This window comes from Carettochelys insculpta, chromosome 1, assembly GCF_033958435.1.
Source record: "Carettochelys insculpta isolate YL-2023 chromosome 1, ASM3395843v1, whole genome shotgun sequence".
Classification (NCBI taxonomy): Eukaryota; Metazoa; Chordata; order Testudines; family Carettochelyidae; genus Carettochelys; species Carettochelys insculpta.
Genome location: NC_134137.1, coordinates 251,352,952 through 251,377,986, shown reverse-complemented (window position 1 = coordinate 251,377,986; position 25,035 = coordinate 251,352,952). Strand labels below are relative to the sequence as shown.

Genomic DNA, 25,035 nt, shown 5'->3' with positions numbered 1-25,035 from the left:
CATCCGAAGAAGTGGGTCTTACCCATGAAAGCTTGTTGTTTGTGAAGCTACAGAGCTGTGCCTCTGAGACTAGTAATTTAAAGAGGTGTGCGGCGGCCTCTGCTGGTATATATTGAGCATAAAAACAACAGGCCTATTCCAGTGCTTTGCACTTTTCTTAGGCATTTACACCATGCGTACCTGGCATAAGTTCTGTTTCAGTAATGCTCTACGCCCAATACAGTGGGCAAATGACAACAGAAGGTGCAAGAGAACAGAGAAAAAGGCCCAAAGACCTTCTCTGGTCAGAAAATACCAAGACTGAACCTCCACAGATGTGTGTATTATGAGAGCTATGCTGTGTTTCTCACTAGTTCTCTGTTGAAGTCTATTCTTTGAAATATTTGCTGACTGCCTGTTGTACAATATATACACACAGGCCAGGGTACTATGGAAAAATGAGGCAATAATCATGCCTTATTCAGTGTTAAATGATTGGCTGTGTCACATATTCACATTAGTGTTGCTAACTCACAATATTAAGGCAAGTCTCAAAACTGCTGATGATTTGTTAAAAATCTCCAGCTCCCCAAGCGATGTGATTATGTGGGAATCTCAGCTGTCATTTAACAGCTAATGCAAGTCTCTCCTCTCAGAGCTTTAGAAGAAAGTGACCTAAGTGCACCTTATATGTTTCAAAAGACAAATAAAAAGATTTCAAACATTATTATTAGTATTATTATTTCAACCCTCAAGATTTTTAAGCCAATACCATGACATTCTGGAGCTGACTCATAACGTTTGAACTCTTGCAGTATGTCTACACAGCACAGTTGTTTTGGAATAATGGCCGATATTCCAAAATAATTTTGCGAGCATCTACACAACGCAAGCGTGATTTTGAAATAATTTTGAAAGAGTGGACGGTTTATTTTGAAATTGGCAAACACCATTGCACGAGAATTAGTGCCTGGTTTGAAATAGATATGTCAAAATAGGGGTGGTATAGACAGGCAATAGAGGCTATTCTGAGCTAAGCCATAGTGCATCCAACGGCGCTATTTTGCACAAGGTTCTATTGCATGTGGACGCTCTATTTCAAAATAGCTGAGCAGTATCTCACAAGGCATTTTGTGTGTGGCTGTGCTATTTCAGAATAAGCTATTCTGGAAGATCTCTTCCAGAACAGCTTACTTCACAATAACACTGCTATGTAAACACAGCCTGGGTGTTGGCAATACTGTGACTTAGCACTAAATTTAAAGTTAGCCTACGTTTTAGCTGCAGTGGTACGAAGGGGCTGTAAGGTTCCCCTCCCCTCCAGTGAAGTATAGCGCTAGCACAGGAGACTCATGTGCTCCACATATCTGTTAGCTGTGTGCTGCCTCCACATGCTTTCTTGAGTGGGCCATAATCATGTCAGAGGTTGGTAGGAGAGGGGAGGGGAAGGGAGAAATGGACATGAACACTGCAGACTCTGCACCTCTGCAATGACCCTTAGGAACTATTGCAACAGAGGCACAAATTAGGGCTTCCGTAGCCTAGGCTGGAGATTGAACTGGCCTCTGGCAGCACCTGAACAGTGGACTACAAGCTGCTTCCTCTCCTACCCTGCAGTGGTTTGTGCTTGAGTGTGGATCTGCTCCCAGAGCACACCCATTTGACACTGTACCTTGAGGCCCTACCCTTATTCCATAGAACTGTTCCCTGAATTTTAAAAATGCAAAATACTGTCCATGTAATTGTACTTGTGCCTTGAGGTATTAGCTATCTTACCAAGTGGAGGTGGAAAATATATCTCATCTGCTCTTACTTTTACCCATGCTACATTTGGGTAATCCTCTTGTCTTCTAAGGAATTGCTCTGGCCTTATATCAGTTTAAGTGAGATCAGCAAGGCCCACAAGGTTATCGTGCTGTCCATTCCCTCGTCATTGCAGGATTATTTTCCACCCTACTAATTCCAGAGATGAGCCTTAGCTAACCCTCAGATCCTGAACTTTGGGACTGGGACAGGTCACAATCTAAAATCAGATTAAGATTCAAATTTTTGCCTTGCCCTCCATCTCTATCATCAACTGGTTGTTATGGGCCTGATTCACTACTGCATTATTTCATTTTGCACTGATGTGACCCTTTTGGTACAGACTGGAGACATGCAGTGGTGAATAACAGCTGTGGACTCCCCCAGACTATAGGGAATTGGATATTGGATCCTGGTTTGCAGACCAGTCCCATGTCTAGAAATGTCATTTGCTGCCCATGCAACATCTTTCTGGTATGGAAGGATTGGGAACAGGGCTGAGTGGTCTCATCCCATCCCATACATAGGAACTGTCACCTATAGGGTTTGTAATGCAGTGCGTGTCCAGCCCAAAACCGAACTGGGTTTGCTCTCCATTATCCCTTCAGTTGATGTAATAAAATACATGTTCCACCTCCCTCATCCAGCAACCTTGGGACCTGCCAGCAATCTGGTCCTGGATAAGAGAATTTGCTGGACGAAGGGTAGTCCCCTGCTCTGGCCACCTAGTCTGCTGTTGCTTCCTCTTTTGACCACCCCCCACAAATCCAGCTCTAGGGCCACTTTCCCTCCTTCCTGGACCTCGGCCCCTGCTGGGCTGATGTTGAGCTGGCCACCTCAATCTGCTGGCCATGGAAATTGTACCAGCCCCGCCCAGCCTGTCAGACATAGTCTAGACCCTGCAGGGGCTGGCTCCAGACGTGGCCATGGCCAAGGCCATGTGGCACTGGCTCAGCCCTGATTGGGCTGCCAGCATGGCTCCCAAGGCTGGTGGCCAGCTGTGGCACAAGCCTGGCTTCTGGCTTTGGCCCTCAACCCGTGGACGCCGGTTGTAGCTCGGGCCAGGCTGCCAACTCTAGCCTTGGCCCCAAGGAGATCAGCACAGCCCTAGGCCTGTGAACACCTGGTGCAGCCCCAGCCTGGCTGTCAGTATGGTCCCAACTCTGGAGGCACCAGGTGCAGCCCTGGCCCCATGGAGGCTGGCTGTGCCTCTGGTCAGGGACACAAGCCCCACTAGGGTCCCCTTCCCAAGGTAGCCAGGCTCTCTGTACTAAATTCCCATCCTGGTGTCTCTGGTCTGGTAACATCTGTGGTCCTTCTGGAAGACAGATGTTGCCAGATGAGAGAATGCCAGTTTTGGGGGTTTCGACCTATATCATAACATATCATATCTAATATTTTAGATTTATTATAACACCTTTCACCTGAGGCTCTCATAGGGCTCAACAGATACTAATGAATTGAGGCTAAGAAACTCCTTGCACAGTAGCTAGGTATTATGCCAATTTTACAGCAGAAGAAACTGAGGCACAGAGAGGCTAAGTGACTTACCCATGATCAAAGTGATTACAGAGTAGTGAACAGAACCCCAAAATCCTGACTCCCGGCATGGTGTTCTAACCATGAGAACATACTCCTTCCTCCTTTCTCAAATTCTGGTTCATTTCATTATATCACACCTATATCGTTAACCATTCTCCACCCCTATGATTTTTTTAAATTGAATCTGTGATTACTGGAGCTTCTTGAAAAACAGACAAAAAAAAAAAAAGGAAATGCTCATCACTCCTTCTGTTTAATCAAACTGTGACATTTTGGTGAAAACTTTTACCAACATTTTGCACATTTAAAAACATTGACCTGTTCCATAGCTTGCTGAGAAATGGGGAAAAAATTGGACATATTTTTTGTCCAGACTTTGTAAATTACATTAACAATAAGTCAATAACAAGGATGATCTAAATAATTACAGTGCTAATGCCATTATTATTTTAAATAATTTGTACATAAATAATTGCTAATATTTCAAAATACCGCACAAACATTCTGAAGTTTGTGTTGCTATCTCCTTCGAGTTTTATTATTTTAGGGTTACCATGTTTGACCTTTCAAAAAAGAGGACACCCCTGAGAGGGAGTGTATCTGTGTCACTGAGTTGGTAGGTATTGATACAGATACACTCCTTCTCAGAGGTGAACTCTTTTTTATATGGAAACCCTGATTATTTATCACTCCTACATTGCAGATAGGGAAACTGAGATAGAAAGAAACTAAATGACTTATTCAGAGACACATATTTGGGTGCATCTACACTAAGAACCAACTTTGAAGTTAACTTTGAAGCTAGGCACTACATTAAAGTAGCCAGCAGAAAGTCTACACACATTTTCCCTTACTTCAAAGTTAATTTCGAAGTAGGGAGCCCAACTTCGAAGTCTTTACTCTGTTCCTGGGAATGGAGTAGTACCCTACTTCAAAGTTTAACTTCGATGTAGGGTTTGTGTAGATGCTTTGAAGTTATTTTTGTAGTGTAGACACAGCCAAAGTGAATAAGTGGCAAAGAATCCTGAATCTTGACTCAGAGTCCTGTTTTGTGATAAACTACTAAACTGTACTATTTAATATATTTGTGACTTTAATGCAGGATTTCTTTAATTCTTCCAGACCCTTACTATGGAAGTTAAATACAAGCAAGCCAGATTCTAGCTAGAAAAAGAGACACACAAGGGCTAAGAGGAGTGAAACTCCAGAGGGAAAATAAAGGCCTTGATTCAGAAAATCACCTGTATTCAGGAAAACATTCAAGCACCTGCTTAAGGTTAAGTAGGTGTGACTGCTTTACTGAATCAGGCTTAGGGGTCTGATACAAAGACAGTTCATGAACTTCAGTGGGGTTTGGGTCAGACCCTGAGAGAGCCAGAGAGAATGCTGTGTGCAAGGCTAAGGGTAACTAGGGTGAGCAAAGCAACAGAAGAAGGTGTGCAAGGATTTATGGATTTTGTAAGTGTAATTAGCTAACCAAGAACTCAGAGGAGAGGACAAATATATAATATTTTACACTTGAAAGCCCTTACACTGAATCTAGGATATTGGTCAGGTGCATAATAGACAGATCAGCGAGTGTAACAAAAAGGGGTGGGCCTGCATGGGAGCCGTTGAGGGGCAGGGCTCAAATCAGTTGGCAACTTATTAGGGTTTCCCCAGGGGAGTTGGCTCAGGGAAGGGCTGATAAGCTTTACCTATTCCCGACTCAGGTGGCTATTGAAAGTTAGGGCTGAGATACTTGATGCTGATAATTGCCTCCCTCTGAGACAGACAGACAGAGAAAAAGAAGAGTCTTCCCTCAGAACAGCCAAGACCTGCTTGGATCAGCTTTGAATTCCTAGTCCTGCCAGCAGCTGCCTAGCTTGTCTGTGGGATTTCACTCAGCCAGTTTAAGACTTGTAGTCAGACAGTTTTAAGCCCATTAGCTCCCAGCTAGTGGAGTAAATTTGCTCTGGTAAGCCTAGCTCTCAGGCCTGTTTTGCCAGTCAAAACCAAATTGAGAAACAAAAGTAACTACACATTTATCAAGGTTACAGCCTCTGCTGCAAGAGCTAAACGCCAAAGCAGAATGACTTTGGTTAGATCGCTGTCTGTGACCTCCCTCAATGGCCTTCCTCAGTGGGAGGATGAAGACCTGCCGGTGGAGGATTTATTGCTCTTTGAAGTCGCTTGGGAAGTTACCAACAAAGGTCTGTACAGCACTTTACATGCTACTATGGCTTTTTTTTTTGGGGGGGGGGGGGGTGTGGAGAGGGAGAGGGGAAATGGGTGTAAATGTAAGTACGTGGGAACTGTGGAAGTAAATGCAGCCAGATATCAGAAAGAGAGTTTAGGAAGTGTTTTCAATAGAATGTGTCCCTCTTTGAGCTTGGAGCGTGTATGACTGTCTAGGTGCTGTCTCTGTGTGTCCTCATTCAGAATGTGTGTGTGTCACTCATGTAGGCGTATTTTTGTGTACCAATCCTCCAAAGATGGGTATGTTGAGTGCTGTGTAGATATATGGATTGTATTGCTATGACTTACTTGAGACTGATTTTTAAATTGATGGGGAAAACTTTTGCATATGCAAAGTAGGAAAACAAGTATTAGGCAGGCAGTAAACATATGTGAGTGCAGTGATTTTTCTTCAGCAGGATAAAAGGCCAGATTCTCAACGGGTGTGCATGGCTCCATTGGAAGTCAGGAGTAAAAGTTAATGGGGCTGCATCAGTTTGATACTAGTTTAAAAAAAAAAAAAACCTAGCCAAATATTTACAAGCGTGTCTAAAGGCAGATATTGCATTAGAGCCTTCACGCTTTGTGCACGTGATCATATTTGAACTCTGCGCACATTGCTCGAGCTACTGTGAGCTCTCTACCAGAGTCCTTTCAGCTCTGAATTGCTAATTGAGCTGTCCTCCTTCAACAAAGCAGGTTGACGGCCTCAAAGGGGAAAAGGCACTCATGTTGCAGCATAAATGAGTTACTACGGAGTCAATGATTGACATTGTGTGTGTCTCTTGCTGCCTGGGTGGATAAAGACAAGATTAGTCGAGGAATCGATTGCAAAGATAGCACTTATTTTTAACACGCCCGGGTACAAGGTTAACTTTAAGATTCTAAAGACTTTAATAATAAGAAAAAAAAAAAGGTGATGAGCTTTTGTGGGACAGACCCACTTGGGTCTGTTCCATGAAAGCTCATCACCTAATAAATTATTTAGTTAGTCTTTATAGTGCTGCCTGACTGCTGGCTTGTTCTGTTAGAATACAGACTAACCCAGCTACCTTTCTGTTCTCACTTTGGTTTATCTTCTAGGGTTCAGATGTTGCAGATTACAATGTGCATGGCAAGCAGTTGGCAGGCAGATGGCAGCAGAAATCTGGCTAAATTAAAGGCATCTATATAATTTATAAATTAAATCTACACATGTTGATTAATAACAGAGGGAGCTGTGCTAGTCTAGATACTATCAAAACAAAAAAGCAGTCAAGTAGCAATTTAAAGACCTAACAAAATAATTTATTAGGTGAGCTTTCATGGGACAGACCCACAATTTTTTGTTCTAAATCTACACAGTGCAAATTCCTCCTGGACGTTGACATAGCACACAACAGGTTTCATTGTCAGTGGTGTAACTCTGCTGACTTCAGGGAAGCTACATGGATTTACCCTACTGATACAGTTCAATTAATTATTTGGAACTCCACAAGTTGGAACAGCATTCTCTAACTGATAAACCAAGTAATGAACTGATACTTATTCAACCAGTTCTAAGGTTCAGGTTGACCTAGCCATAGCAAACAATGCCTTACCTCAGAGCTTTCTTATAAATTGTCCTTTCAATCCATTGTGGTTTGAAGCACTTGTTCTAAGTGTGTGAGAGAGAGAGAGAGAGAGAGAGAGAGAGAACGAGAACGTGTTTTCTTGCAGTCTTTTTGTAGCTTGTGCTCCTTCAAGTAGAGGATATTTTGCCTGTGTGCTTGGGCCATCCCAGTCATGTATGTTGTGAACCTCTCTAGTCCGGCAGTCATCTGGCAACATTCATAATCTGGCACAATTTTGGTTAGCAACATGACCACTTATAGTTGTGGCCCAATTTCCCATGTCCCATAACACTTGTTCACAGCCACCAGTCCTGGCTCTGTTTTACTTTTATTTACACTTAAATGTCTTCAAAGAGCTCAGTAAACAGTGGAAGTGTTAGTAATGCTGAGAGACAATATTAACCTCCTGTGGTCTGGCAAATTCTCTCATTCAGAAATGGTCAGGTCCTGAGGGTGCTAGACTAGAGAGGTTCAACCTGTATGGTTATACTGCTCCCTGATAGAATGACTTCACTTTTCTAAACAGTAGTAGTTCCTGAAGAAATCTCTGGTGCAGTAGGTCTCCCACATCAAGGATGGGCAGCACTTTAGAGTCATAGGAAGGTGAAACATGGGGTAAACAGGCCTAAGAGAGGTTAGAACATTTAAAAAAAAAAAAAAAAAAAAAAAGTCTGGCTTTGCATAAGAGGAAACAGAATACTAGGCAAAATGCATGTGCCCCTTGAGACTTAAATATTGCAGGGTTCCTTCCTGACAGAGTAGGGGAGAGAGACCTAAACTAAGCTAACTTAGGACCTCATTTTCATTTAAGTTAAAAAGACCCACTAACAACCTCTGAAAGTATATTATTTGCCTGGAGCCTCACTTCCTCTCTGACTGGTGTTCATTCTGGTGGGTATATGATTTGTCCCTGACAAGGAGTGCAGAGGGCCTTTGATTGACATGGAGTCAGGTATCCACAAAGGTAATAAAACGCCAGATACACTATCTTTTGTCTCCTCATAGGACACTCTTCAGGCATCTTGTTCCATATTCCTAGTGCAGAACATGTTCAGATTGTTTCCAGTCAAGACTTTCTTGTTTGTACTCTCTCTTTCATATGCCTTTTTCTTGCTACTGCTCATGCTGAGGTGGTAGCTCACTTGTATTTATTTCACATCTTCTCCTTTTAGCACCCTCACTCCCAAACCAGCACAGAGATCATATGAAGGGTGGCCAAGTGAGCATTTCTGGTGTTCAAAGGTCCCAGTTTGCACAAATCAAAATTCTCCCCTAAATATTGATGTAAAAAGAATGAGACACCCACATGTAAGCACAATGTATATTAGTGTCCTCTGCAGTCAGATAATTTTAAAATGAATGATGATATCCATCATAGCTAGCAAAATATAGCTTATAATGCATGAGTTTCCTGGCTTTTTGTTGCTCTGCTTGTTTGTTGAGGGGTGGATGATGCTGGGCCTAGTAAGCAGTAGAACTACGTGTGGCTGTTGCAGAAGCAAAATAAGGAAGGCAGACCGCAGAAGTCATGCATTTTATATGCTGAAGAGCAGTCATGCTGTGTGTCTCCTCCAGGACGTGGAGGGAGGATTTTGGTGCCAGCTAAGGCAAAGATGGGGTCTTCTGTGTAGTGGCCACACACGGCGTGTTTAAAGCCTCAGTAGAATCATAGCAATGGAGAACTGGAACAGCCCCATGGATAAGCTGCCTGGTTCAGTCTCTTGAATTGAGGCAGAACTAAGTATTATCTTGACTGTCATTGACAAGTGTTTGTATACCTGACTTTTTAAGGACCTCCCATGAAGGAGTTTCTGCAACCTCTCCAGATAACTTTTTCCAGTGCTTAGCTACCCTTGCAGTTAGAAAGTTTTTCCTGAAGTCTCTACCCTAAATCTCATTTTGCTGTTTCTATGTCTGGTACTACTTATCTTGTCCAAGTGCCTCAGGACCTGCTCTGCCCTCACCCTGCCCTTTTACCTCACCCCCAGCAATAGGGCTGGAGGATTACCTGGAGGTTGCATGTGGTGGCGTTCACCTTTCCTGCTTCACTCGCTATGCAGTTGGCAGGAGTGGCAGTCTGCTCTGCTGGTCTCTGGGCCTGCTGTGCCTAGTGGAAGGCAGCAGGGGAAGGGCCTGGGGCACTGGGGGTGGGGTGGGGTGGGGTGGGGTGGGGGAGAGTGGGTTGTCCCTGGCTTTGCACCTGGGGAATTGTTGGTAGGGCCTTGCCCTGATTGAGGATGGCCCTGCATGTCCCCCTTAAACTTTTCTTTTGCAGACTAAATAACTCCACTTTCTTAATCATTTCTCCTAAGTCACAATGTAGACTTTTCATCATTCTTGTTGGGCTGCTTCTACACTCTCTCTCTCTCCTGTCAGAGGTGCCATGGTAATGGGGCAACTTGAAAACAGGCTAATGAGGCTCTAACATGCTTATTCAGTGCCTCATTAGCATAATGGCAGCCACACGAATTTCAAACTGCAGACTTACAATTGCGGATTGACAGTGTAGATGGAGGCAGCTGTGAAATAAGCGTCCCACTTTGACATTCCCTTACTCCAAAGAACTAGATGGGAGTAAGGGAATGTCAAAGTGGGACGCTTATTTCACAGCTGCCTCCATCTACACTATCAATCCGCAATTGTAAGTCTGCAGTTTGAAATTCGTGTGGCTGCCATTATGCTAATGAGGCACTGAATAAGCATGTTAGAGCCTCAGCCTGTTTTCAAGTTGCCCCATTACCATGGCACCTCTGAGAGGAGAAACAGCCTTGGTGGCTGTTCTCCCTTAGACTTTTCTGTAATTAGTCTGCACTTTTCCTGAAGTGAGGTGCCTGGAACTGGGCCTCAGCTGGAGTATTGTGCCTTATCAGTGCTGAGTGGAAGAATTACTACACTCATCCCTCTCTATACAAGCACAATCTGGTTTCCAAATTTTTGTTCATAAGTGAAAACTTTTTAATGGGAATTTAGTGTCCCTCTTACAATGCATGTAAAACTCTGATTCGTTCCAAGTGCTCGTAACTGAGCAGAGTGGCAGCATATGGTGCTGTTTTTGAAAGGTATGTGAACCTGGGGGTTGGGAGAGGGTTAAAACCTTGTCGAGAGTTGAATCAGAGTAAGAACAGATCACTGTGGGTCTGCACTTGGTTATGTCCTTCTAGCTTGACAGTGAACCATAACTACTCTGAGTAACCTTTTCAAGCTAGTTGTACACCCACCTTACAGTAAACCAGCAGAAACGATTAACTGACAGATACTATAGGCCACTAAAAGACTGCAGCAGTGTCCAAGGAGTGGCTGCATAGTTCACGGTCCTTTCCTCATCCCCCTCCTTGTATGTTCTTGGCAAAAGTCCATTTGCTCAAGCTGTTCAGGAAGGAAGAGACAAATTCTCATATACGGTAATTCTGTTACTTGCTGTAGTCATTAGCTTGGATTATCGAGACTTCCACTTATTGAGGTTTTAATATTTATAGTCTCTCTTTGCATATTGTCTGTGATTCAGTCCATCTTGTACACACCAAGATAGAAGGTGGAGCTAATGCTTAAACAACATGCTAGGCAGGTGATCAGTTCATTCCACTACCTAAATACAAACCCCTGAGCTCAATATTCAGGCCCACTACAGTGCTATTGGAACACTGTTGCTTTTTAATCTTGTAGAGCAAAGCTGTCTAGAGAAGAACTCATTCCCTATCCACATACAAGCTTCAGTATCTGTGCACTATTTCTTCCCATCCCTGCCCCTCACCTCCTTTTTACCAGCTCTTCCGCCGCAGCTTTGCCTTTCCTCTCACCTTCAAGAATGTGAGTTGAATTAGCGGTGGATTTTTTTTTTTTTTGTGGTCAGGGCAGGGGTATTGAGAGAGTTAATTGAAGAGTGGGGGCAGGTACATCGTGCATGTAGGAAAAATAGAATGGGAAGAGTACTATGGGTCAGCATTTTTCAACTTTGACAAACATCTTTTCAGAAAAATAAAACTTCATTAGTTTTTTCCCTAAAAAGGGAGTGGGGTCCTCCCCCTGCCCCACACACACAAAGTTTCAAATACTGAGAATATTTTTTTTAAAAAAGTGAGAATGACATGAGTGTCTAAGTCCCATATCTTTCACACATTTTCCTGTTCCTCTTTTCTCACCTCTTCCAAATAAGTTTTTAAAACCACAAGAACAAAAGTGAGTGACATGGTTTAGTTTTTCTCAACTGAAATGAAATATCAATTTTTTTTGAGTCAAACTAACTTTGAATGGAACAATTTTTTTGTTTCTTGGCATGTCTTCACTGGCACTGAAGCACACACAAACACACATGGTACACCAGTTCAGAAAAAACTGAAGAAAAGAAGTAAAGGGGCAGGAAAAAAATAAGAAGGAAAGCAATTTCTAGTTCTGCCCGCCATTTTTAGTGAAGGTTATATCGGAACAGAGAGAGTATCGCATCAGTACACTGGTGAATATGGCCTTTAAATTGCCACTGTCAGTGGGAGGATTGTTAAACAATACCAATTTGCTTTACAAAATGTATTCAATAGAATGGTGGGGCATTGGTTTTTTTTTAAACATACACTAGTCAGACATATGAACTTTGTACATCAGTCTGCATACTGTCAACAGAGCAACTTTAGGGCTAACCTAGGTGGCCTCTTAAACTAGAGATTGCTCCAAACCACAAAGTTCAGATTTAGTTCTGAATAATACTAAGCTTCAGTGGATGGCAGAATTGAAAACCAGATGTGTTCAAAACCGGCAGCTAACCTGTCATCTGTGAGGCAGACTAAAACTGTGTCAGACCTAAACACCTTTAAACTTTGGGGAAATTTTGATAAGTATTTTGCAAAATTCTTGCCCACTTCTCTTCTTTTTTTTAATAAAGCCAGCACCTAAGGTAGGGTTTCAGATATTGCTTCCAGAAGATTGTATACACTGCTGAAGAAAATCATGGGCTGTTCTGTTGCATTTCATTTGATTAGGGAATCAATTAAAATTCCTTCCCAATATGGAGTTTTAGGCTAGAGTCAGGAAGCGTAAGCAGATATTTAAACTAATTAAACACCACCCCATCACCATTATTTACTTTGGAACTGATTCTGCAGTTTGTAGATTGAATTCCCTGAGACTGTGTTGGTAAGCAGTCAAAGTAGGGGGTGAGACTTTTAAGATCTCTTTTGGGTATGAAATGTATGTACAATTGGCCCAGCCACTGCTCAGCTCTTCCTCTCCTGTCTTTGAAGCATGTCTATCACCTTCCATGTGTGTACAACTGAATGTGCCAACTTCCTGTGCTAGCTCTCACATGTATACAGAGACATCTGCCTCACGAGTCACATTCACATGGCAACACAGGGGCAACTGGATTGCTGGAGACAGGTGATCCCTATGTTTGGCAAGTTTTCTGCAGATCTTACCGCATTATTCAAAATCAAAGGCTTAATTTTCAAAGTCTTTCTTGTAACAAAGGTAGTAAAACAGGGCATTGTAATTGTACTTGCCCTTCTGTCCGACTGACGTGTAAAAGAGCATGCGAGAAGGCAAGCAGTTCTATCTTCCCTTTTAGTCATCTTATGCAGTGACATCTTCCCAGTCATATACAGTTTTCCTCTGGTTTTATCACTTTAGGAATGAAGTGCACTGACCTGGTAACCAAGAAACACACATTTTTGTGACAGTGCATTGGGATTACTCCAATGAACTCCATACTGGGCTCTGTAAGGAACTGATTCATCACTAGCAGCTGGTGCAGAATGCATCAGCGCATACATGATTGCAGTTGGCAGCTGGAGGATACACTTTCTATCCCTGGCTCCATTCCCTGACTAGATGCTTCTGGTGGTATCCTTGTGCTTCAGGAGAGCTCTTCAAAGGCAGAAATGGCAGCACCTTTCAGCATGCATGGGGTGTGTCCTCACCATTCCTACCTTTTTTGAAAAGGTCTCCCTTTAGTTTATGCCTTTTGTAAGTGGTTGGTTCCCAAAGTATCCCAATCATTACAAGACTAGTTCCTGTGCCACAGAGCAGAGGCAGGACTCAGATGTAGTTCACAGAAGAGGGATTCTTTGGGTCTCGCTTAACCAGCAGATTCCACAATCTTGCACCACTGAAGTCGGACCTGGTCCACACCTAGGTTTTGCATGTCTGTAACTATTTTGTTTCTGGGTGAAATCAGCTCCTAGAATGAAGCTAGTTATACTGGCAGAAAGGTGCCTTAGGCCAGTGGTTTTCAAACTTCCTTGTGACCCAGTTGGAGTGGGGGGGAAACTGCCTACAATCCAACCTAATTCTGGCTAGAGTGTGGGCACTGGGGTGGGGCCAAGGGATTTAGGGGGTGGGAGCAGGCTGTGGGCTTGGGCACTGGGTGTGTTGGGAGGCTCTGGGATGGAGCCAGGAATGGAGGCTTTGAGGTGTTGGGGCTGGAGCACGGGACTGGAATGTGGGCTTACCTCTGACGGCTCCTGGTCAGTGGCACCCTGGGCGTTAAGACCAACTTCATGCCTGTCCTGGCACCATGAATAGCACTGTGCCCTGGAAGCAGCCAGCAGCAGACCCACTCAAGCAGTCTCCATGTGGTTCTCCCTGCCAGATGCTGCCCTGTAGTGCCACTGACAGGGAAGTGGCCAGTGGGAGTGTGCAGCCAGCGCTCAGGGCAGGGGTCGTGCACTGGGGCCCTGTGGTGGTGTCCCCCCCCCACACCCACTTGCCTGGAGCTGGACCCGTTGCAGGCCACATCCAGAATGCATTGCTGGCTGTTGTGCTGGGACAGGCAGAAAACCTACCTTGGTACCCCCACTGGTTCACCCTATAGCACCCAGTGTCTTAAAGCCATAAACTATTTCACTACAGGACTAAAGGTATTAGAAGTACGTTTTGTAACAGTAGCTCTGAATCCACAATTGGGGTCTGTGCTGCTACAGTGGTATAGTTAAGAGATGCGAATCTTGTGTTTAGACTAGTTACTCAGATTCTTACTCTTCTGCTGTGTCACCACACAGGATCTAAATCCTAATCCAGATTCAACAATCATTGTAGGGAGTGCTGAGAACAGGACAGCTGCTTTGGTTTATGGCCCTAATGACCTGCAAGGGGAAGAAGTGGGGCCAGCCTTTTCTTTCGCTGCAGCTTCATTGAGTTATACATCTGCCACTGAAACACATTTCTAAACGTGGAACGAAGACTTTGTTTTCATTATGATCTCTGTGATGGACTGGACTGTTCTTCTGTGGAACTTTTAGCTTCATTGTTTTTACTGCAAGACCTAATTCTGTGGCTCTTCCATCTTTCAGATGTTTTCTTGTTTGGGGTCTTAAGTTGTCCTGCTTTTAAAGGGCAGGATGTTAATGTAGGGGCTAACTGCATAGGAAAGTTTATAAATGAAACCTGGATAATTGTATCTATACTTGTTTACATTCCTAGATTCCACGGCCAGTAGGAAGCACTATGATCATCACGTAGGGTGAACTCGTGTACAACACAGGCCAAAACAGTTACTACAGCAGAACTTTTAGACACATTCACTACTGATTTATCACACTCGCCTGTGGTGGAGAATCACTGTACCTTTTGATAAACCTTGCAGCCGTTAATTACTTTCAGATTGGAAATAAGGAGTACATCATCTTCAGTGAAAGATTGCAGTGGTTTTGCATGCCCAGAGGCCTTCTCATGGGTATGCTAGCTGTCCATGCATTTTATCTGGGCAGTTTAAAATGTAGCCCACTATTAAATTGCACAGCACTGAAGGGAAATCAGATTTGGCAAAAGGGTTGCTGCAGATATTGGCTGACTAATTTTAATGCATTTTGGGCCTAATCCTCCATTGGTTAATGGTAAATGAAGTCATGAAGGGTCAGATTTGTAAAGTACCATTTAAAAAAGAAAAAAAAATCTGGCCCTTACTGCAACTCCTTCTAGACAAGACTGGACCTTGGGCTTTATTCACTATTGAACTGCTTCCATTAATTCAGTGGAGTTATGCCAATGTGAAACTGGACTGATGCAGTAGCGAATTCAGTCTGACTTATTCATACCCAGACTTTGACTCCTCCTTTCACCTTCCTTCCACTTCCTGCATCTCAATACTGTGCTTCTAGTCATCTTGACCTGATATTGTGGAATTTCATCCCATAAAAGATCTGCATACCCATCTCAGTGTGTCTTTTATTCTAGTTGTCTGTGAGCTAAATTACTTACTTGCTAAGCAGGGCAGTTTGTTTTACTTGTTTTATATAATGTACCAGTGAAAGAAGCTGATGCTGATATTGGTGGAAGAGGTATGATGGAATACAGCACCTTTTTTTTTTTTTTTTTTTTTTTTTTTATAAAAAATTCAAATCCAGCTCATTTCAATAGCAGCTAGAAACTTTTTACTGTTTACTGGTTTCTAGTGGCTTGTGCATGATGTGCAGGCATCTATATCACAATGAATTAGCTTTAAAAATGACGTCTGCCAAAGCAAAAAGCTGATCTATGCAATTACTACATTAGGCAATAGAAAATGAGTGGTTCAAAGCCACAGAATTTGAATCTCCCAGTCTGAACTTCAGGGATGTGTACAAAATTGATTACCCTTTATACGAATAGGAGGCGGCCAGACATAAGAATGAGAATGGCACAAGATGCTGATGCCACACCAGTGGGCATGATATAAAAAACCCAAAATCTAATGGATAACAGTTACAGGTAGAAAGTGTGTCTCCACATAGGAGACCTTTAGGGAAGTCACACACGTTAAGCAAAAGAAATCTTTTCCCCAAGAATTCAGCCATACATTATCAGTGCTTCTTTTTTTTTTTTTTTTTTTTTTTTTTTTTTGTAAATAAACAAAAGCCAGTACTCAGCCAGCTTCTGGGGTTGTGGCAGGGCTCTGTGCCCCAGATGCGGGATTGCCCTGCCAGGAATCCTGGGGCTGGGATGCTGAGGTTCAGGTACACCATACCAGCACCAAAAAATTCTTGTAGCTAATAGGAAGTTTATTAGCAAAGCAGATTCAAAAGAGCTATTAGCAGTATGCTTCTTATTCATACAACTCAACTAGCTACAATAAGTTTATTGGTCAAGAAGGAACAGATCTTGTATAAAGGGATGGAACCAGGGTAAGGGGGCCAGGTAGGAGGTGGGAGAAATGTCTTCTCTTTACAAATAGAAGGGAGCAGGGGCAAACTGGTTCTATAAATACCGTAGCGGGAGAACAATGCAAAGGAAGCAGTTTAGCAAAACGGCTTCTTGTAAGACAGCTACAGTTTTAACAAACTTGGTGAGTTGAAGCAGGGGGCTGGACTAAATGACCTCCTGAGGTTCCTTCCAGCCCTGTGACTTATGATTCTATGAGAGTTTTAACAAACCTCAAGGTCTGCTGCAGCTGGGTGCGGTCTCAGTCAGGCAATTCATCTTTGGGGCCCTCGCGGGTGATGCAAGGCTTTGCCCTAACATGCACCACTCTTGGGCAAAGTACTATGGGATTACAATTTCACTACCTCATGAGGTCTTCCTGTCTGAACGTCCCATTTTTTAAATATAGGGGATTAAATTCTGGGCCTGTTGACATTAACATCAAAGCCCCCATTTACTTCACTAGGGCCAGGATTTCTCACAGATTTGTGAAAATGAAAAGTAATTAAACTAGAGGTAGACTTGACCAGGTAGGTGTGAATTAGCAGTAGACCTGCTAGGTAGGTGTGACCCTGGGTCTGAGTTTGGCATCCTATGCCCATCTCAATGTGATACACTTTTTTTCTTTTACAGTTGGTGGCATCTATACTGTGATTCAGACAAAAGCCAAAATTACTGTTGATGAATGGGGTGAGAATTATTTTCTGATCGGTCCCTATTTTGAGCACAATGTGAAGACTCAGGTAGAGATGTGCGAGCCGCCAAACCTGGCAATGAAGAAGGCAGTGGACACGCTGAAAAGCCAGGGGTGTCAGGTAAATGAAATCTGCCACTGCTCCCTATGACTGCTAATCTGACACGGAGGAGATTACTGTTCTGGTTAATGCTCTTGCCATTCCACTTGACGCTGTGGCCCTGGTCAGTGTCCCAAAAGGAAAGGGCTCAGGGCCTTAACTCAGAGTTAGAGTAGCAAAGTCAATTCGTTAAAGGTTATTTTTGAGAGAGAACCGGTTTATCCAATTACATGTTTTAAGAGTTATTTATCTGCAAGTCTACTTAATTGGATTAATGACTTACTTTGCCAGTCCCTAAATACAGGGAGATTGCAGTAGACATAATATGACCTTAGGTTGGCTGAACTGTTGTGTAATTCTCTCATATTACATTTGGCCTTCTCTTGCTGCTGAATAAACTCTGAGAGGGAATAGCATTTCACCACGTCTAGCAAGCGCTGTGGGAGGTTTTGAAAGCTCAGCATAATCTTTCTAAATACCAATTTGGTTCATTTATCTGCTGACGAAGAACTTGCTTTCTAAAGTCAGTTTAACTCTGGAACTAATGTGTGGTCTCCCCATTGTAATATGGTGCTCATAAGTGTTTGTGTTAATTTTTATACCAAAAAAGAAAATTACCTTTGTGATCAGTCGGGGGAGGCAGGGGAGGGGGACCTGTGACCTAGTGGTTCCATTTCCTGTTTGGACAACCATGTCTCTTAGCAGGTCTGTGCCTCAGTTTCCCTAGCTATGAAATGGAGACGATACTTTACTTCCTTCATGGAGGTGATGTAGATTCTTTTTCCCCCCAGTGCATGCAGTCTAATCTTCAAAGTGGAGCCAAGCTATAATGCATTGATATTTGTAAGGAGTTTTGCTAATCCTCAGACAGAAGCACAAAGATGTTCCTAATTTAACTGCTGCTTCTGGGTTTAGTGTAACTTTTTTCATAAAGTTAATTATTTACCCTGGGTTACTAAATATAATACCTACTATTGATTATATGTCTTTGCCGTCTAGTAAGCTCTATCTCGAATGGACAATTACAGACTTTGAAACTAGATGTTTTGACCTTGAAATGCAAAACAGCCATACATTTATCAGGTTTACCTCAGCTTTGTATTGCCCGAGTTCCATAAAGCAGACCACACTGATGAATGTATTTCTGTTACATCAAATTTATTTTCCTTTATTTTCTAGTATGTGTAACACAATGTACACCTAGGCTCCAGTGTCATGATGAACTGATCACGGTACTCAGGCACTTATAGAATGAAAGACCATTGTAAGGACCTGATCCTCATTTACCTTAAAGCAGGCATAAATTACGTTTAGAGTCACTTTGTGGCCCCTTTCCACTGTCAGAATGATGTAATGGGGGCTTTAGAGTTAATGGGAATAGGACTATAAGGTGTACTCTGCGCAGGTTTTGTATTCCTGCAGCTATTCTGTTTAGAGGGGCAATCTTTAATTGAAACTACTATAGTGGTACAGCCCCAAAAATGGATGTGGGGTTGGATGTGCGCGCACACAGTTTAACGGTACATCTGTTTCCCTCTCCTATATAGGCTAGCCATGCTGCTATAATGTGTATTTATAGCATTATAACTGCATGCAGGCTTTGGCTGCGTCTACACTAGCAAGTTCTTTTAAAAGAATTTTTTTCTCTTTTGAAAGAAAGGGGCTCTTTAGAAAGATCCCGTGGAGCATCTACACACAGTGTTCTTTCAAAAGTAAATTGAAAGAATGTGGCACTCCTTCTTCTGCAATTGCTCTTCCTTTCCCATTCCAGGAAGAGCGTCTCCACTCGAAAGAACGTGTGTAGATGGTCTGCAGCCCCCCCCCCTTTTTTTCCAAAACAGCAGTCCTCAAGGGGCCTGATTTTTCTCTTCCCCCCCCAACCCCCCCCCCCGATTCCTGGCCAATTCTTTTGAAAGAGAGCATCCACACAGCCCCCGCCATCAAAAAAGCAGATGGATCTTTCAATCTGCTTTTTTGTGTGTGGCTGTACTCTTTTTCGAAAAGTTATTTCGTAAGAGATCTTCTGGAAGGGCTTGTTTGGAAAGATCTCTGTGGTGTAGATGTTGCCTGGGGGTACGTCTAACCAGCAGCCTTATTTCCAAAACAAGCTATTCTGGAAGAGTTATTCCTGAAGAGCCTATTTCAAAGTAGTGCTGTTACTTAAAGATGTATTTTGAAATATCACTTAAGCTCTGTGTGAACTAAAAGAAGGCTTGTGGCACCTTATAGACTAGCAGGTATTTTGGAGCATAAGCTTTTGTGGGCAAAGACCTGCTTCGTCAGCTGCATTAGAGGCTCTATTTTGAAATAGTCTCTTGGACTTGCTATGGTTTACTTCAAAATAGGCTCTGTTCCCCGTAGAATGAGGTTTACCACTTTTGAAATGAGACGACTGCTATGTCAAAATAGCATCTACACAATGCAACCGCTAACATTGTTACTTGAAAATAATGGCTGTTTCAGGAACTTTGCTGTGTAGACCTACCTTGGAGTTTTGCGGCCTTAGCTATCCCTGTGTATTCTCAGGTGGAGGCTTTAGAGTTTGAGAATCAGATTCTAAGGCTTCCATGGCCTTGCTTTTAAAACAAGCCTCCTAAATTGGAAATATTTTGCAGCTTATGTTGCACTTCATATACCCAGTATATTGAGTAAAAAGTAGGCATGTTTCAATCCTGAAAAATGCTAAGTGCCTACACCTCTCATTTAAAGCAGCAAATGTGATTTTTTTTTTTTGTTTGCACCTTTTTTCCCATTTTTTATCAACCAACCGTACTGCAGTTCAAAATATTTCAAATTTCAGTGAAAATATAAGAAAATACACTTGGAAAAATTGGAATTTCCCCTCCTGGTTATGGGCTGGCTTTATTCCATACATTGCAAATACAAACCCCAAATATCTGTATTGTGCACGCAGGAATATCCACATTGTTCCCAAACGTTTGTGCTTCTGCACACAGAATTAGTTTTCTAAGCAAAATTTAGAATTACAGGGCTGGAAGGGACCTCAGGAGGTCCTCTAGTCCAGCCCTCAGCTTCGTTTGTTGGCCTAATTTAAGAAACTCCTTGTGAAATTGGCCTTTTCTGCTAACACCTCTGCCCTTCATTAATAGGTATTTTTTGGAAGATGGCTGATAGAAGGCAGCCCGTATGTTATGCTCTTTGACATAGGATCAGCAGCCTGGAATCTGGACAGATGGAAAGGAGAATTCTGGGATGCATGTAACATAGGAATCCCTTTCCATGACAGAGAGGCCAACGATGCACTGATCTTTGGATCATTAACAGCCTGGTTCTTTAAAGAGGTACTGGTTTTTAAAGTCTAGAACAGAGGCTTCAAACCTGGATCTGATATGGTTCCAAACCAAATATCAACTCTTCTCTTTACACAGTGTGCCAGTCTGGTGTTCTGGTAATCTTTCCCTTCAATTGTAAGAAATTTCGCTCCTGTGATTCAAAGTGTTGGCTGTAGCTTCTCTGACTTCTGAGTGTGCTATTGGTAAATGTAACCGCGTGCTTTCCGTGGAAAGGCATGTCTGGCATGTGGTGGTACTTCACTGCCTTTTCTCTGCTATATTTCTTCTTGGGTCTTTGTGTTCTTCCTGATACCACCTGGGCTATGTCTACATTTGAGGTTTTTGGCGACAAAACCCACAGTTTCCAGATTTCCAAGGCATTCTGTTGACTCTAAGGCAACAGAATGCAACACTTTTTGTTGGCTGTACCTTGCTTCTCCATGTGGAATAATGCCTCTGTTGACAGAGGGCTGGTCTGGATGTTCTGGGAGGCCCTGTTTTTTGAGAGACAGAGCTTCTGGGACACTGGGCAGCCCTGTCTGCTGTGCTTCCAGTTGGCTCTTTTGCAAATCGAGCATCTGGGCAGTCCAGCCATGCTCTGTCAACAGAGCAGATTGCCCTTGTGATCCACTTGGCAGTTCAGCTGCAATCCTTTGATAGTTTTGTTGGAAGATGCCTTCAGACAAAAACTTCTGTTGACAAATTGCTGTGATCTAGACATGGCCTTAATGGTTTCACTTTTTACTACAATGACCAGCAACCAGCTGATCACTCACTGTCCTGGCTTTGGGTCGGTGGGTTTTTTAAAGTTTTTTGGAAAGCTGCTTGATTCTGTCTTTCCTCAAACAATTAACACTGAGTCACTCTTAGCTTTTTGTTTTTTTTTTAAATCAGGGCTCTCATATCAGGAGAGGAAATAAAGAATAGCTAGCAGATTTACCCAGTGTTGGTCATGTCCTTAATTCAATTGGTTTTTTAAAAAAAAAAACAAAACACATGCTTTAAATGATTGTATTTTTTATGAAGTTTGATTAATTTTAGATTTTCTTAAAATAACATTTTTTCATTTAGTTTTAGTAAATGTTTGTTTTTAGATAGGAATGAAAAATACAGCAGATGGAATTCCTATAAATGCTTATCATTGGCTACATCTTTACCAAAGGGCTATAGTCAGGTTGGTTTCCAATAACACTTTCTCTTAGTTTTCAAACCTTAAGCATTGACAGAGCTGTGCCAAAACAGAGCACTGCTCTGCACTTCTCAATTTTATCACTTTTCTGTAAGGTCTATTGAGAGGGCAGACCTGTTCCAGGTTCATTCTCCTTTTGGCTCATCTTGATTCTCTTTCAATGCTCATTCAACTATGTCAATTTTGAGGACTGAACTGGATTTGGCGATTCATTTTCTGTTTGGCTTTGGGAAGCAATCCCATTCCAGGTACATCCTGTTTTCCTGATGTAACCAGACCCTTACCTTGCTTTAAGGGGAAGCTGCATATCAAATGTGGTGGTCCTAGCACTTACTCCTTTTTAGGAGATCTTGATCAAACAAACTCTCTAAAATATATAGTCAATTTGGCTGTGGGTGGGAAACATGGTGCAGCCTGTATTTCTCTTCCCAATCAGCCGTGTGTGTGTGTGTGGTTTTTTTTCCATACAGAAGTAAGCAAATGTTTGGGGACTGCTAAGAATAGGGTGGTGAGCAGGAGGCAGAACACTTCACGTGTGTCCTTTCACGTTTGTTTTCAGCTCTCCAGCCAGTTTGATGATAAGCCCAACTTGATTGCCCACTTTCACGAATGGCAGGCAGGTGCTGGCCTCATCCTCTCTCAATTTAGGAAACTTCCGGTTGCCACAATCTTTACGACCCATGCCACGCTTCTCGGGCGGTACCTGTGTGCTGCAAGTATAGATTTCTACAACAGACTTGACCAGGTAAGCGTCAATCATCCGATTTTTCTGGTTTGTGGCATTTCCTGACAACTCTTCAGTGAAGCTAAATGTCTCATTTAAACCATGCAGCTCCTTGCTTTAACTGTTTACACTACTCATGCACAGTTATTCCTTCTTGTATAATCTTGTGGGATGGGACCATGTATTGGTACTTGGCCACAACTTAATGCAATTTTATTATGTTCTGAGTCACTTAGTATCAGCTCCTGTACACTTAACCCAGTGAAATCATGAGTCTTTCCAGTGATGTCAGTTGCCTCAGGCCTACACTGAAGAAAACTGAAAAACCTCAAACTCCTGTGCTTGCCATCTGAAGCTCTTTTTTCAAAGGCACAACAGTCAGTTAAGTGCCCAACTCTCACTGACAGTCAGTTCCTGTCAAAATCTGCCCCTTGTGTGCAGATAAGGCATCTGAGACAGAGGTAGAGCAAGTTGGTTCAGAGGCTCTGTAGCCAGCTGAATAGGTGGTGCTGGGGTTTAGTCTTAAGTCTCAGCTGCTGTGGTTTTACAGTACTCTTCACGAGTGTAGGGATGTAGAAAAAATGTATATTGCCATAATCTCTGTATAACTGACATTGCAACTGGGTTCCTATTATAAGGCCTCTTTTGCCTTCCTCCAGTATGCCATTGCTCCCTTGTAAGTCAAAAAGGAGTCTGTAAGCTTTGTTTTTAAGGTTAAATCTTACTGGCAGCTAGAAAATTTTCCCCCCTTTTATGACTAATTTGATTTTAAGATTAAAAGACTTGTTCAAAATACCTCATTCTTGATGCCTTTTTGTACTTGTCCAAGGGCTTTTATGTTCCCCTTTGTCAACTTCATGATACCACAATAAAATACATTAGAACCCTGAGATACATGCACTGGACTTGCGTATATCTTAGGTTAATGTGACTGACAGGGAGCTGCACCGGTCAGTTTCCCAGCTCCTGCCTCAGACAGGAGTAACTCCCATCCCTGACAGGAGTAGTTTCCCTGCTGGTGTGCTGGTTGGTGGGGAGCTGGGAAACTGACCAGCACATCACTCCTGTGCTAGTCGGTTTCTTGGCTGCTGCCAGCAGAGGGGAGCTGGGAACCAGGCTACCACCTGGCTCCCAGCTCCTCCCGACTTACGCGAAGGTTGCATTCAAATTTTGTGCAACTCAGGGGTCAATTGCACACAATTGAAAATATAAAGCAGTCAGATATACTTGATGATCAGAAACTGCAGGTACAGGGTGTAAGCCATGCTTTGCAAATGTGGATACAAAGAGAAATTGATTTAGAGTGGTTTATGCATCACACTCATGCTGTATGAATCATGCCAAATTGCTTTTAAAATTCCCACCTTAAGACTAGTTAGTTGTGGTAGCTCAGAACTTAGCATACTGCAAAATAACTGTTCTGTATGAACATTGTTACTAGTTAGTTAAACAAGAACTAAAAAGCACAGTGATGTCGTCGTCGTCCATCATCATCATCATCATCATGTCTATTCACCTGTCATTGATGTAAAATAAGCCATCTTATGGATACAAAGCTCTTACTGTACTGTATGCATTGAGAATGGGGGCTGCCAGTTAATCAAATGGGCCAGTCACTCAAGCCTTTTATACCAAACTCTCAAAAATCTTTAAGAAAAGAAATCTTACATAATACTACTTCTTATAACATTATTATATGCAGTACTGTAGTTCACTGCTCCTTTACTGCCTTCAGGGCTATCAAACAAACATGACCTCCACAAACACTGTGAAATGATGCCCAAAAGCGCTGAGAAACTTTTTTTTTCTGCTCACTGAAGGAGGAATTGTATTGCCGTCTGTGGCAGATGCTGGTTAGCCAAGTTTTCTGGATATTAACAAAGCTTTTACTGTATAACAAAAATTACTGAAGCGTCCTCATGTGGTCTGTACTTCTCTTTAATTCTCTATCAAATAATCTGTGCATTTTTTTAAACTGGAATACAAGTTTAAAAGGTTGAGCTCTGCTGCTCTGAGCTTATGGAAAGGACAACAGTAAAATGCAAACTTTTTAAAATTCCTTATCTTTTGTTGTGTTCTCAAATCAAAGCTGTGTTCACTACATCAGACAATTTCTGGGTAGCAATAGACCCTCTTGAAATATCATTCATTGCTAGCGTGATAGAGAAATATATCACCTTTCAGGTTTTATAATTGATCTCTGCACGTGTACTCTAATGACAGAGGCTAATGGAATTCCACAGCTCATTCCTTTAGGCCCTTCACAAGTCAGGCTGACATTTAATGGGTACTGATGCAGGAAATTGCACAAGGCTGTTGCACAACTGTTTCACAGGCACTCACAGTGCCTTAAAGCTTGTCATGACAGACCTTAACATTTACTAAGCGATCAGCTGTCTTAATGAGGGCATTTTTGGCTGTAAAAAGGTCAACCTGGCTCAAAAACCAGATGAGAGAGACAAGGGGCTGATCTTGTGCACGCTCATTAAGTGATACAAATAGGCAGGTCTTTAGAGCATATCCTTGCTGCTGTCTTCTGGATGTAGACTATTAAGGTCAAACAAGTGATTGGTCCAGTGGTAAGATTCTTCAGGGCTTTCTAATGTTAACCTTTGGATGAGACACTATACCTTTTAAAGGGCATGTTGCTTTCTTCCTCTTTCCAAAGTACAAGGCACAGATTTTTGTGGCTCTAGCTAACTGGATTTTTTTCAGTTTTTTAGAAGATGTCAATTTGATCAGTGTTTCTTGAAGATATTTTCCTTCAGTTTAAGCAAAAAAGCCAGGGTTGTATGTTATA

At 42.5% G+C, this 25,035-nt stretch overlaps 1 protein-coding gene across 1 annotated transcript in view; it reads left to right on the top strand.

The window, feature by feature from the left end:
- Nucleotides 1-5,395: 5,395 nt before the first annotated feature.
- GYS2 (glycogen synthase 2) overlaps nucleotides 5,396-25,035 on the top strand; it is a 62,782-nt gene continuing 43,142 nt past the window's right edge. The window contains exons 1-4 of the mRNA XM_074983721.1: nucleotides 5,396-5,516; nucleotides 16,869-17,050; nucleotides 20,140-20,331; nucleotides 22,071-22,256. Of these exons, the coding sequence (XP_074839822.1) occupies nucleotides 5,396-5,516; nucleotides 16,869-17,050; nucleotides 20,140-20,331; nucleotides 22,071-22,256 (681 nt within the window). The remainder of the gene's footprint in view (nucleotides 5,517-16,868; nucleotides 17,051-20,139; nucleotides 20,332-22,070; nucleotides 22,257-25,035) is intronic.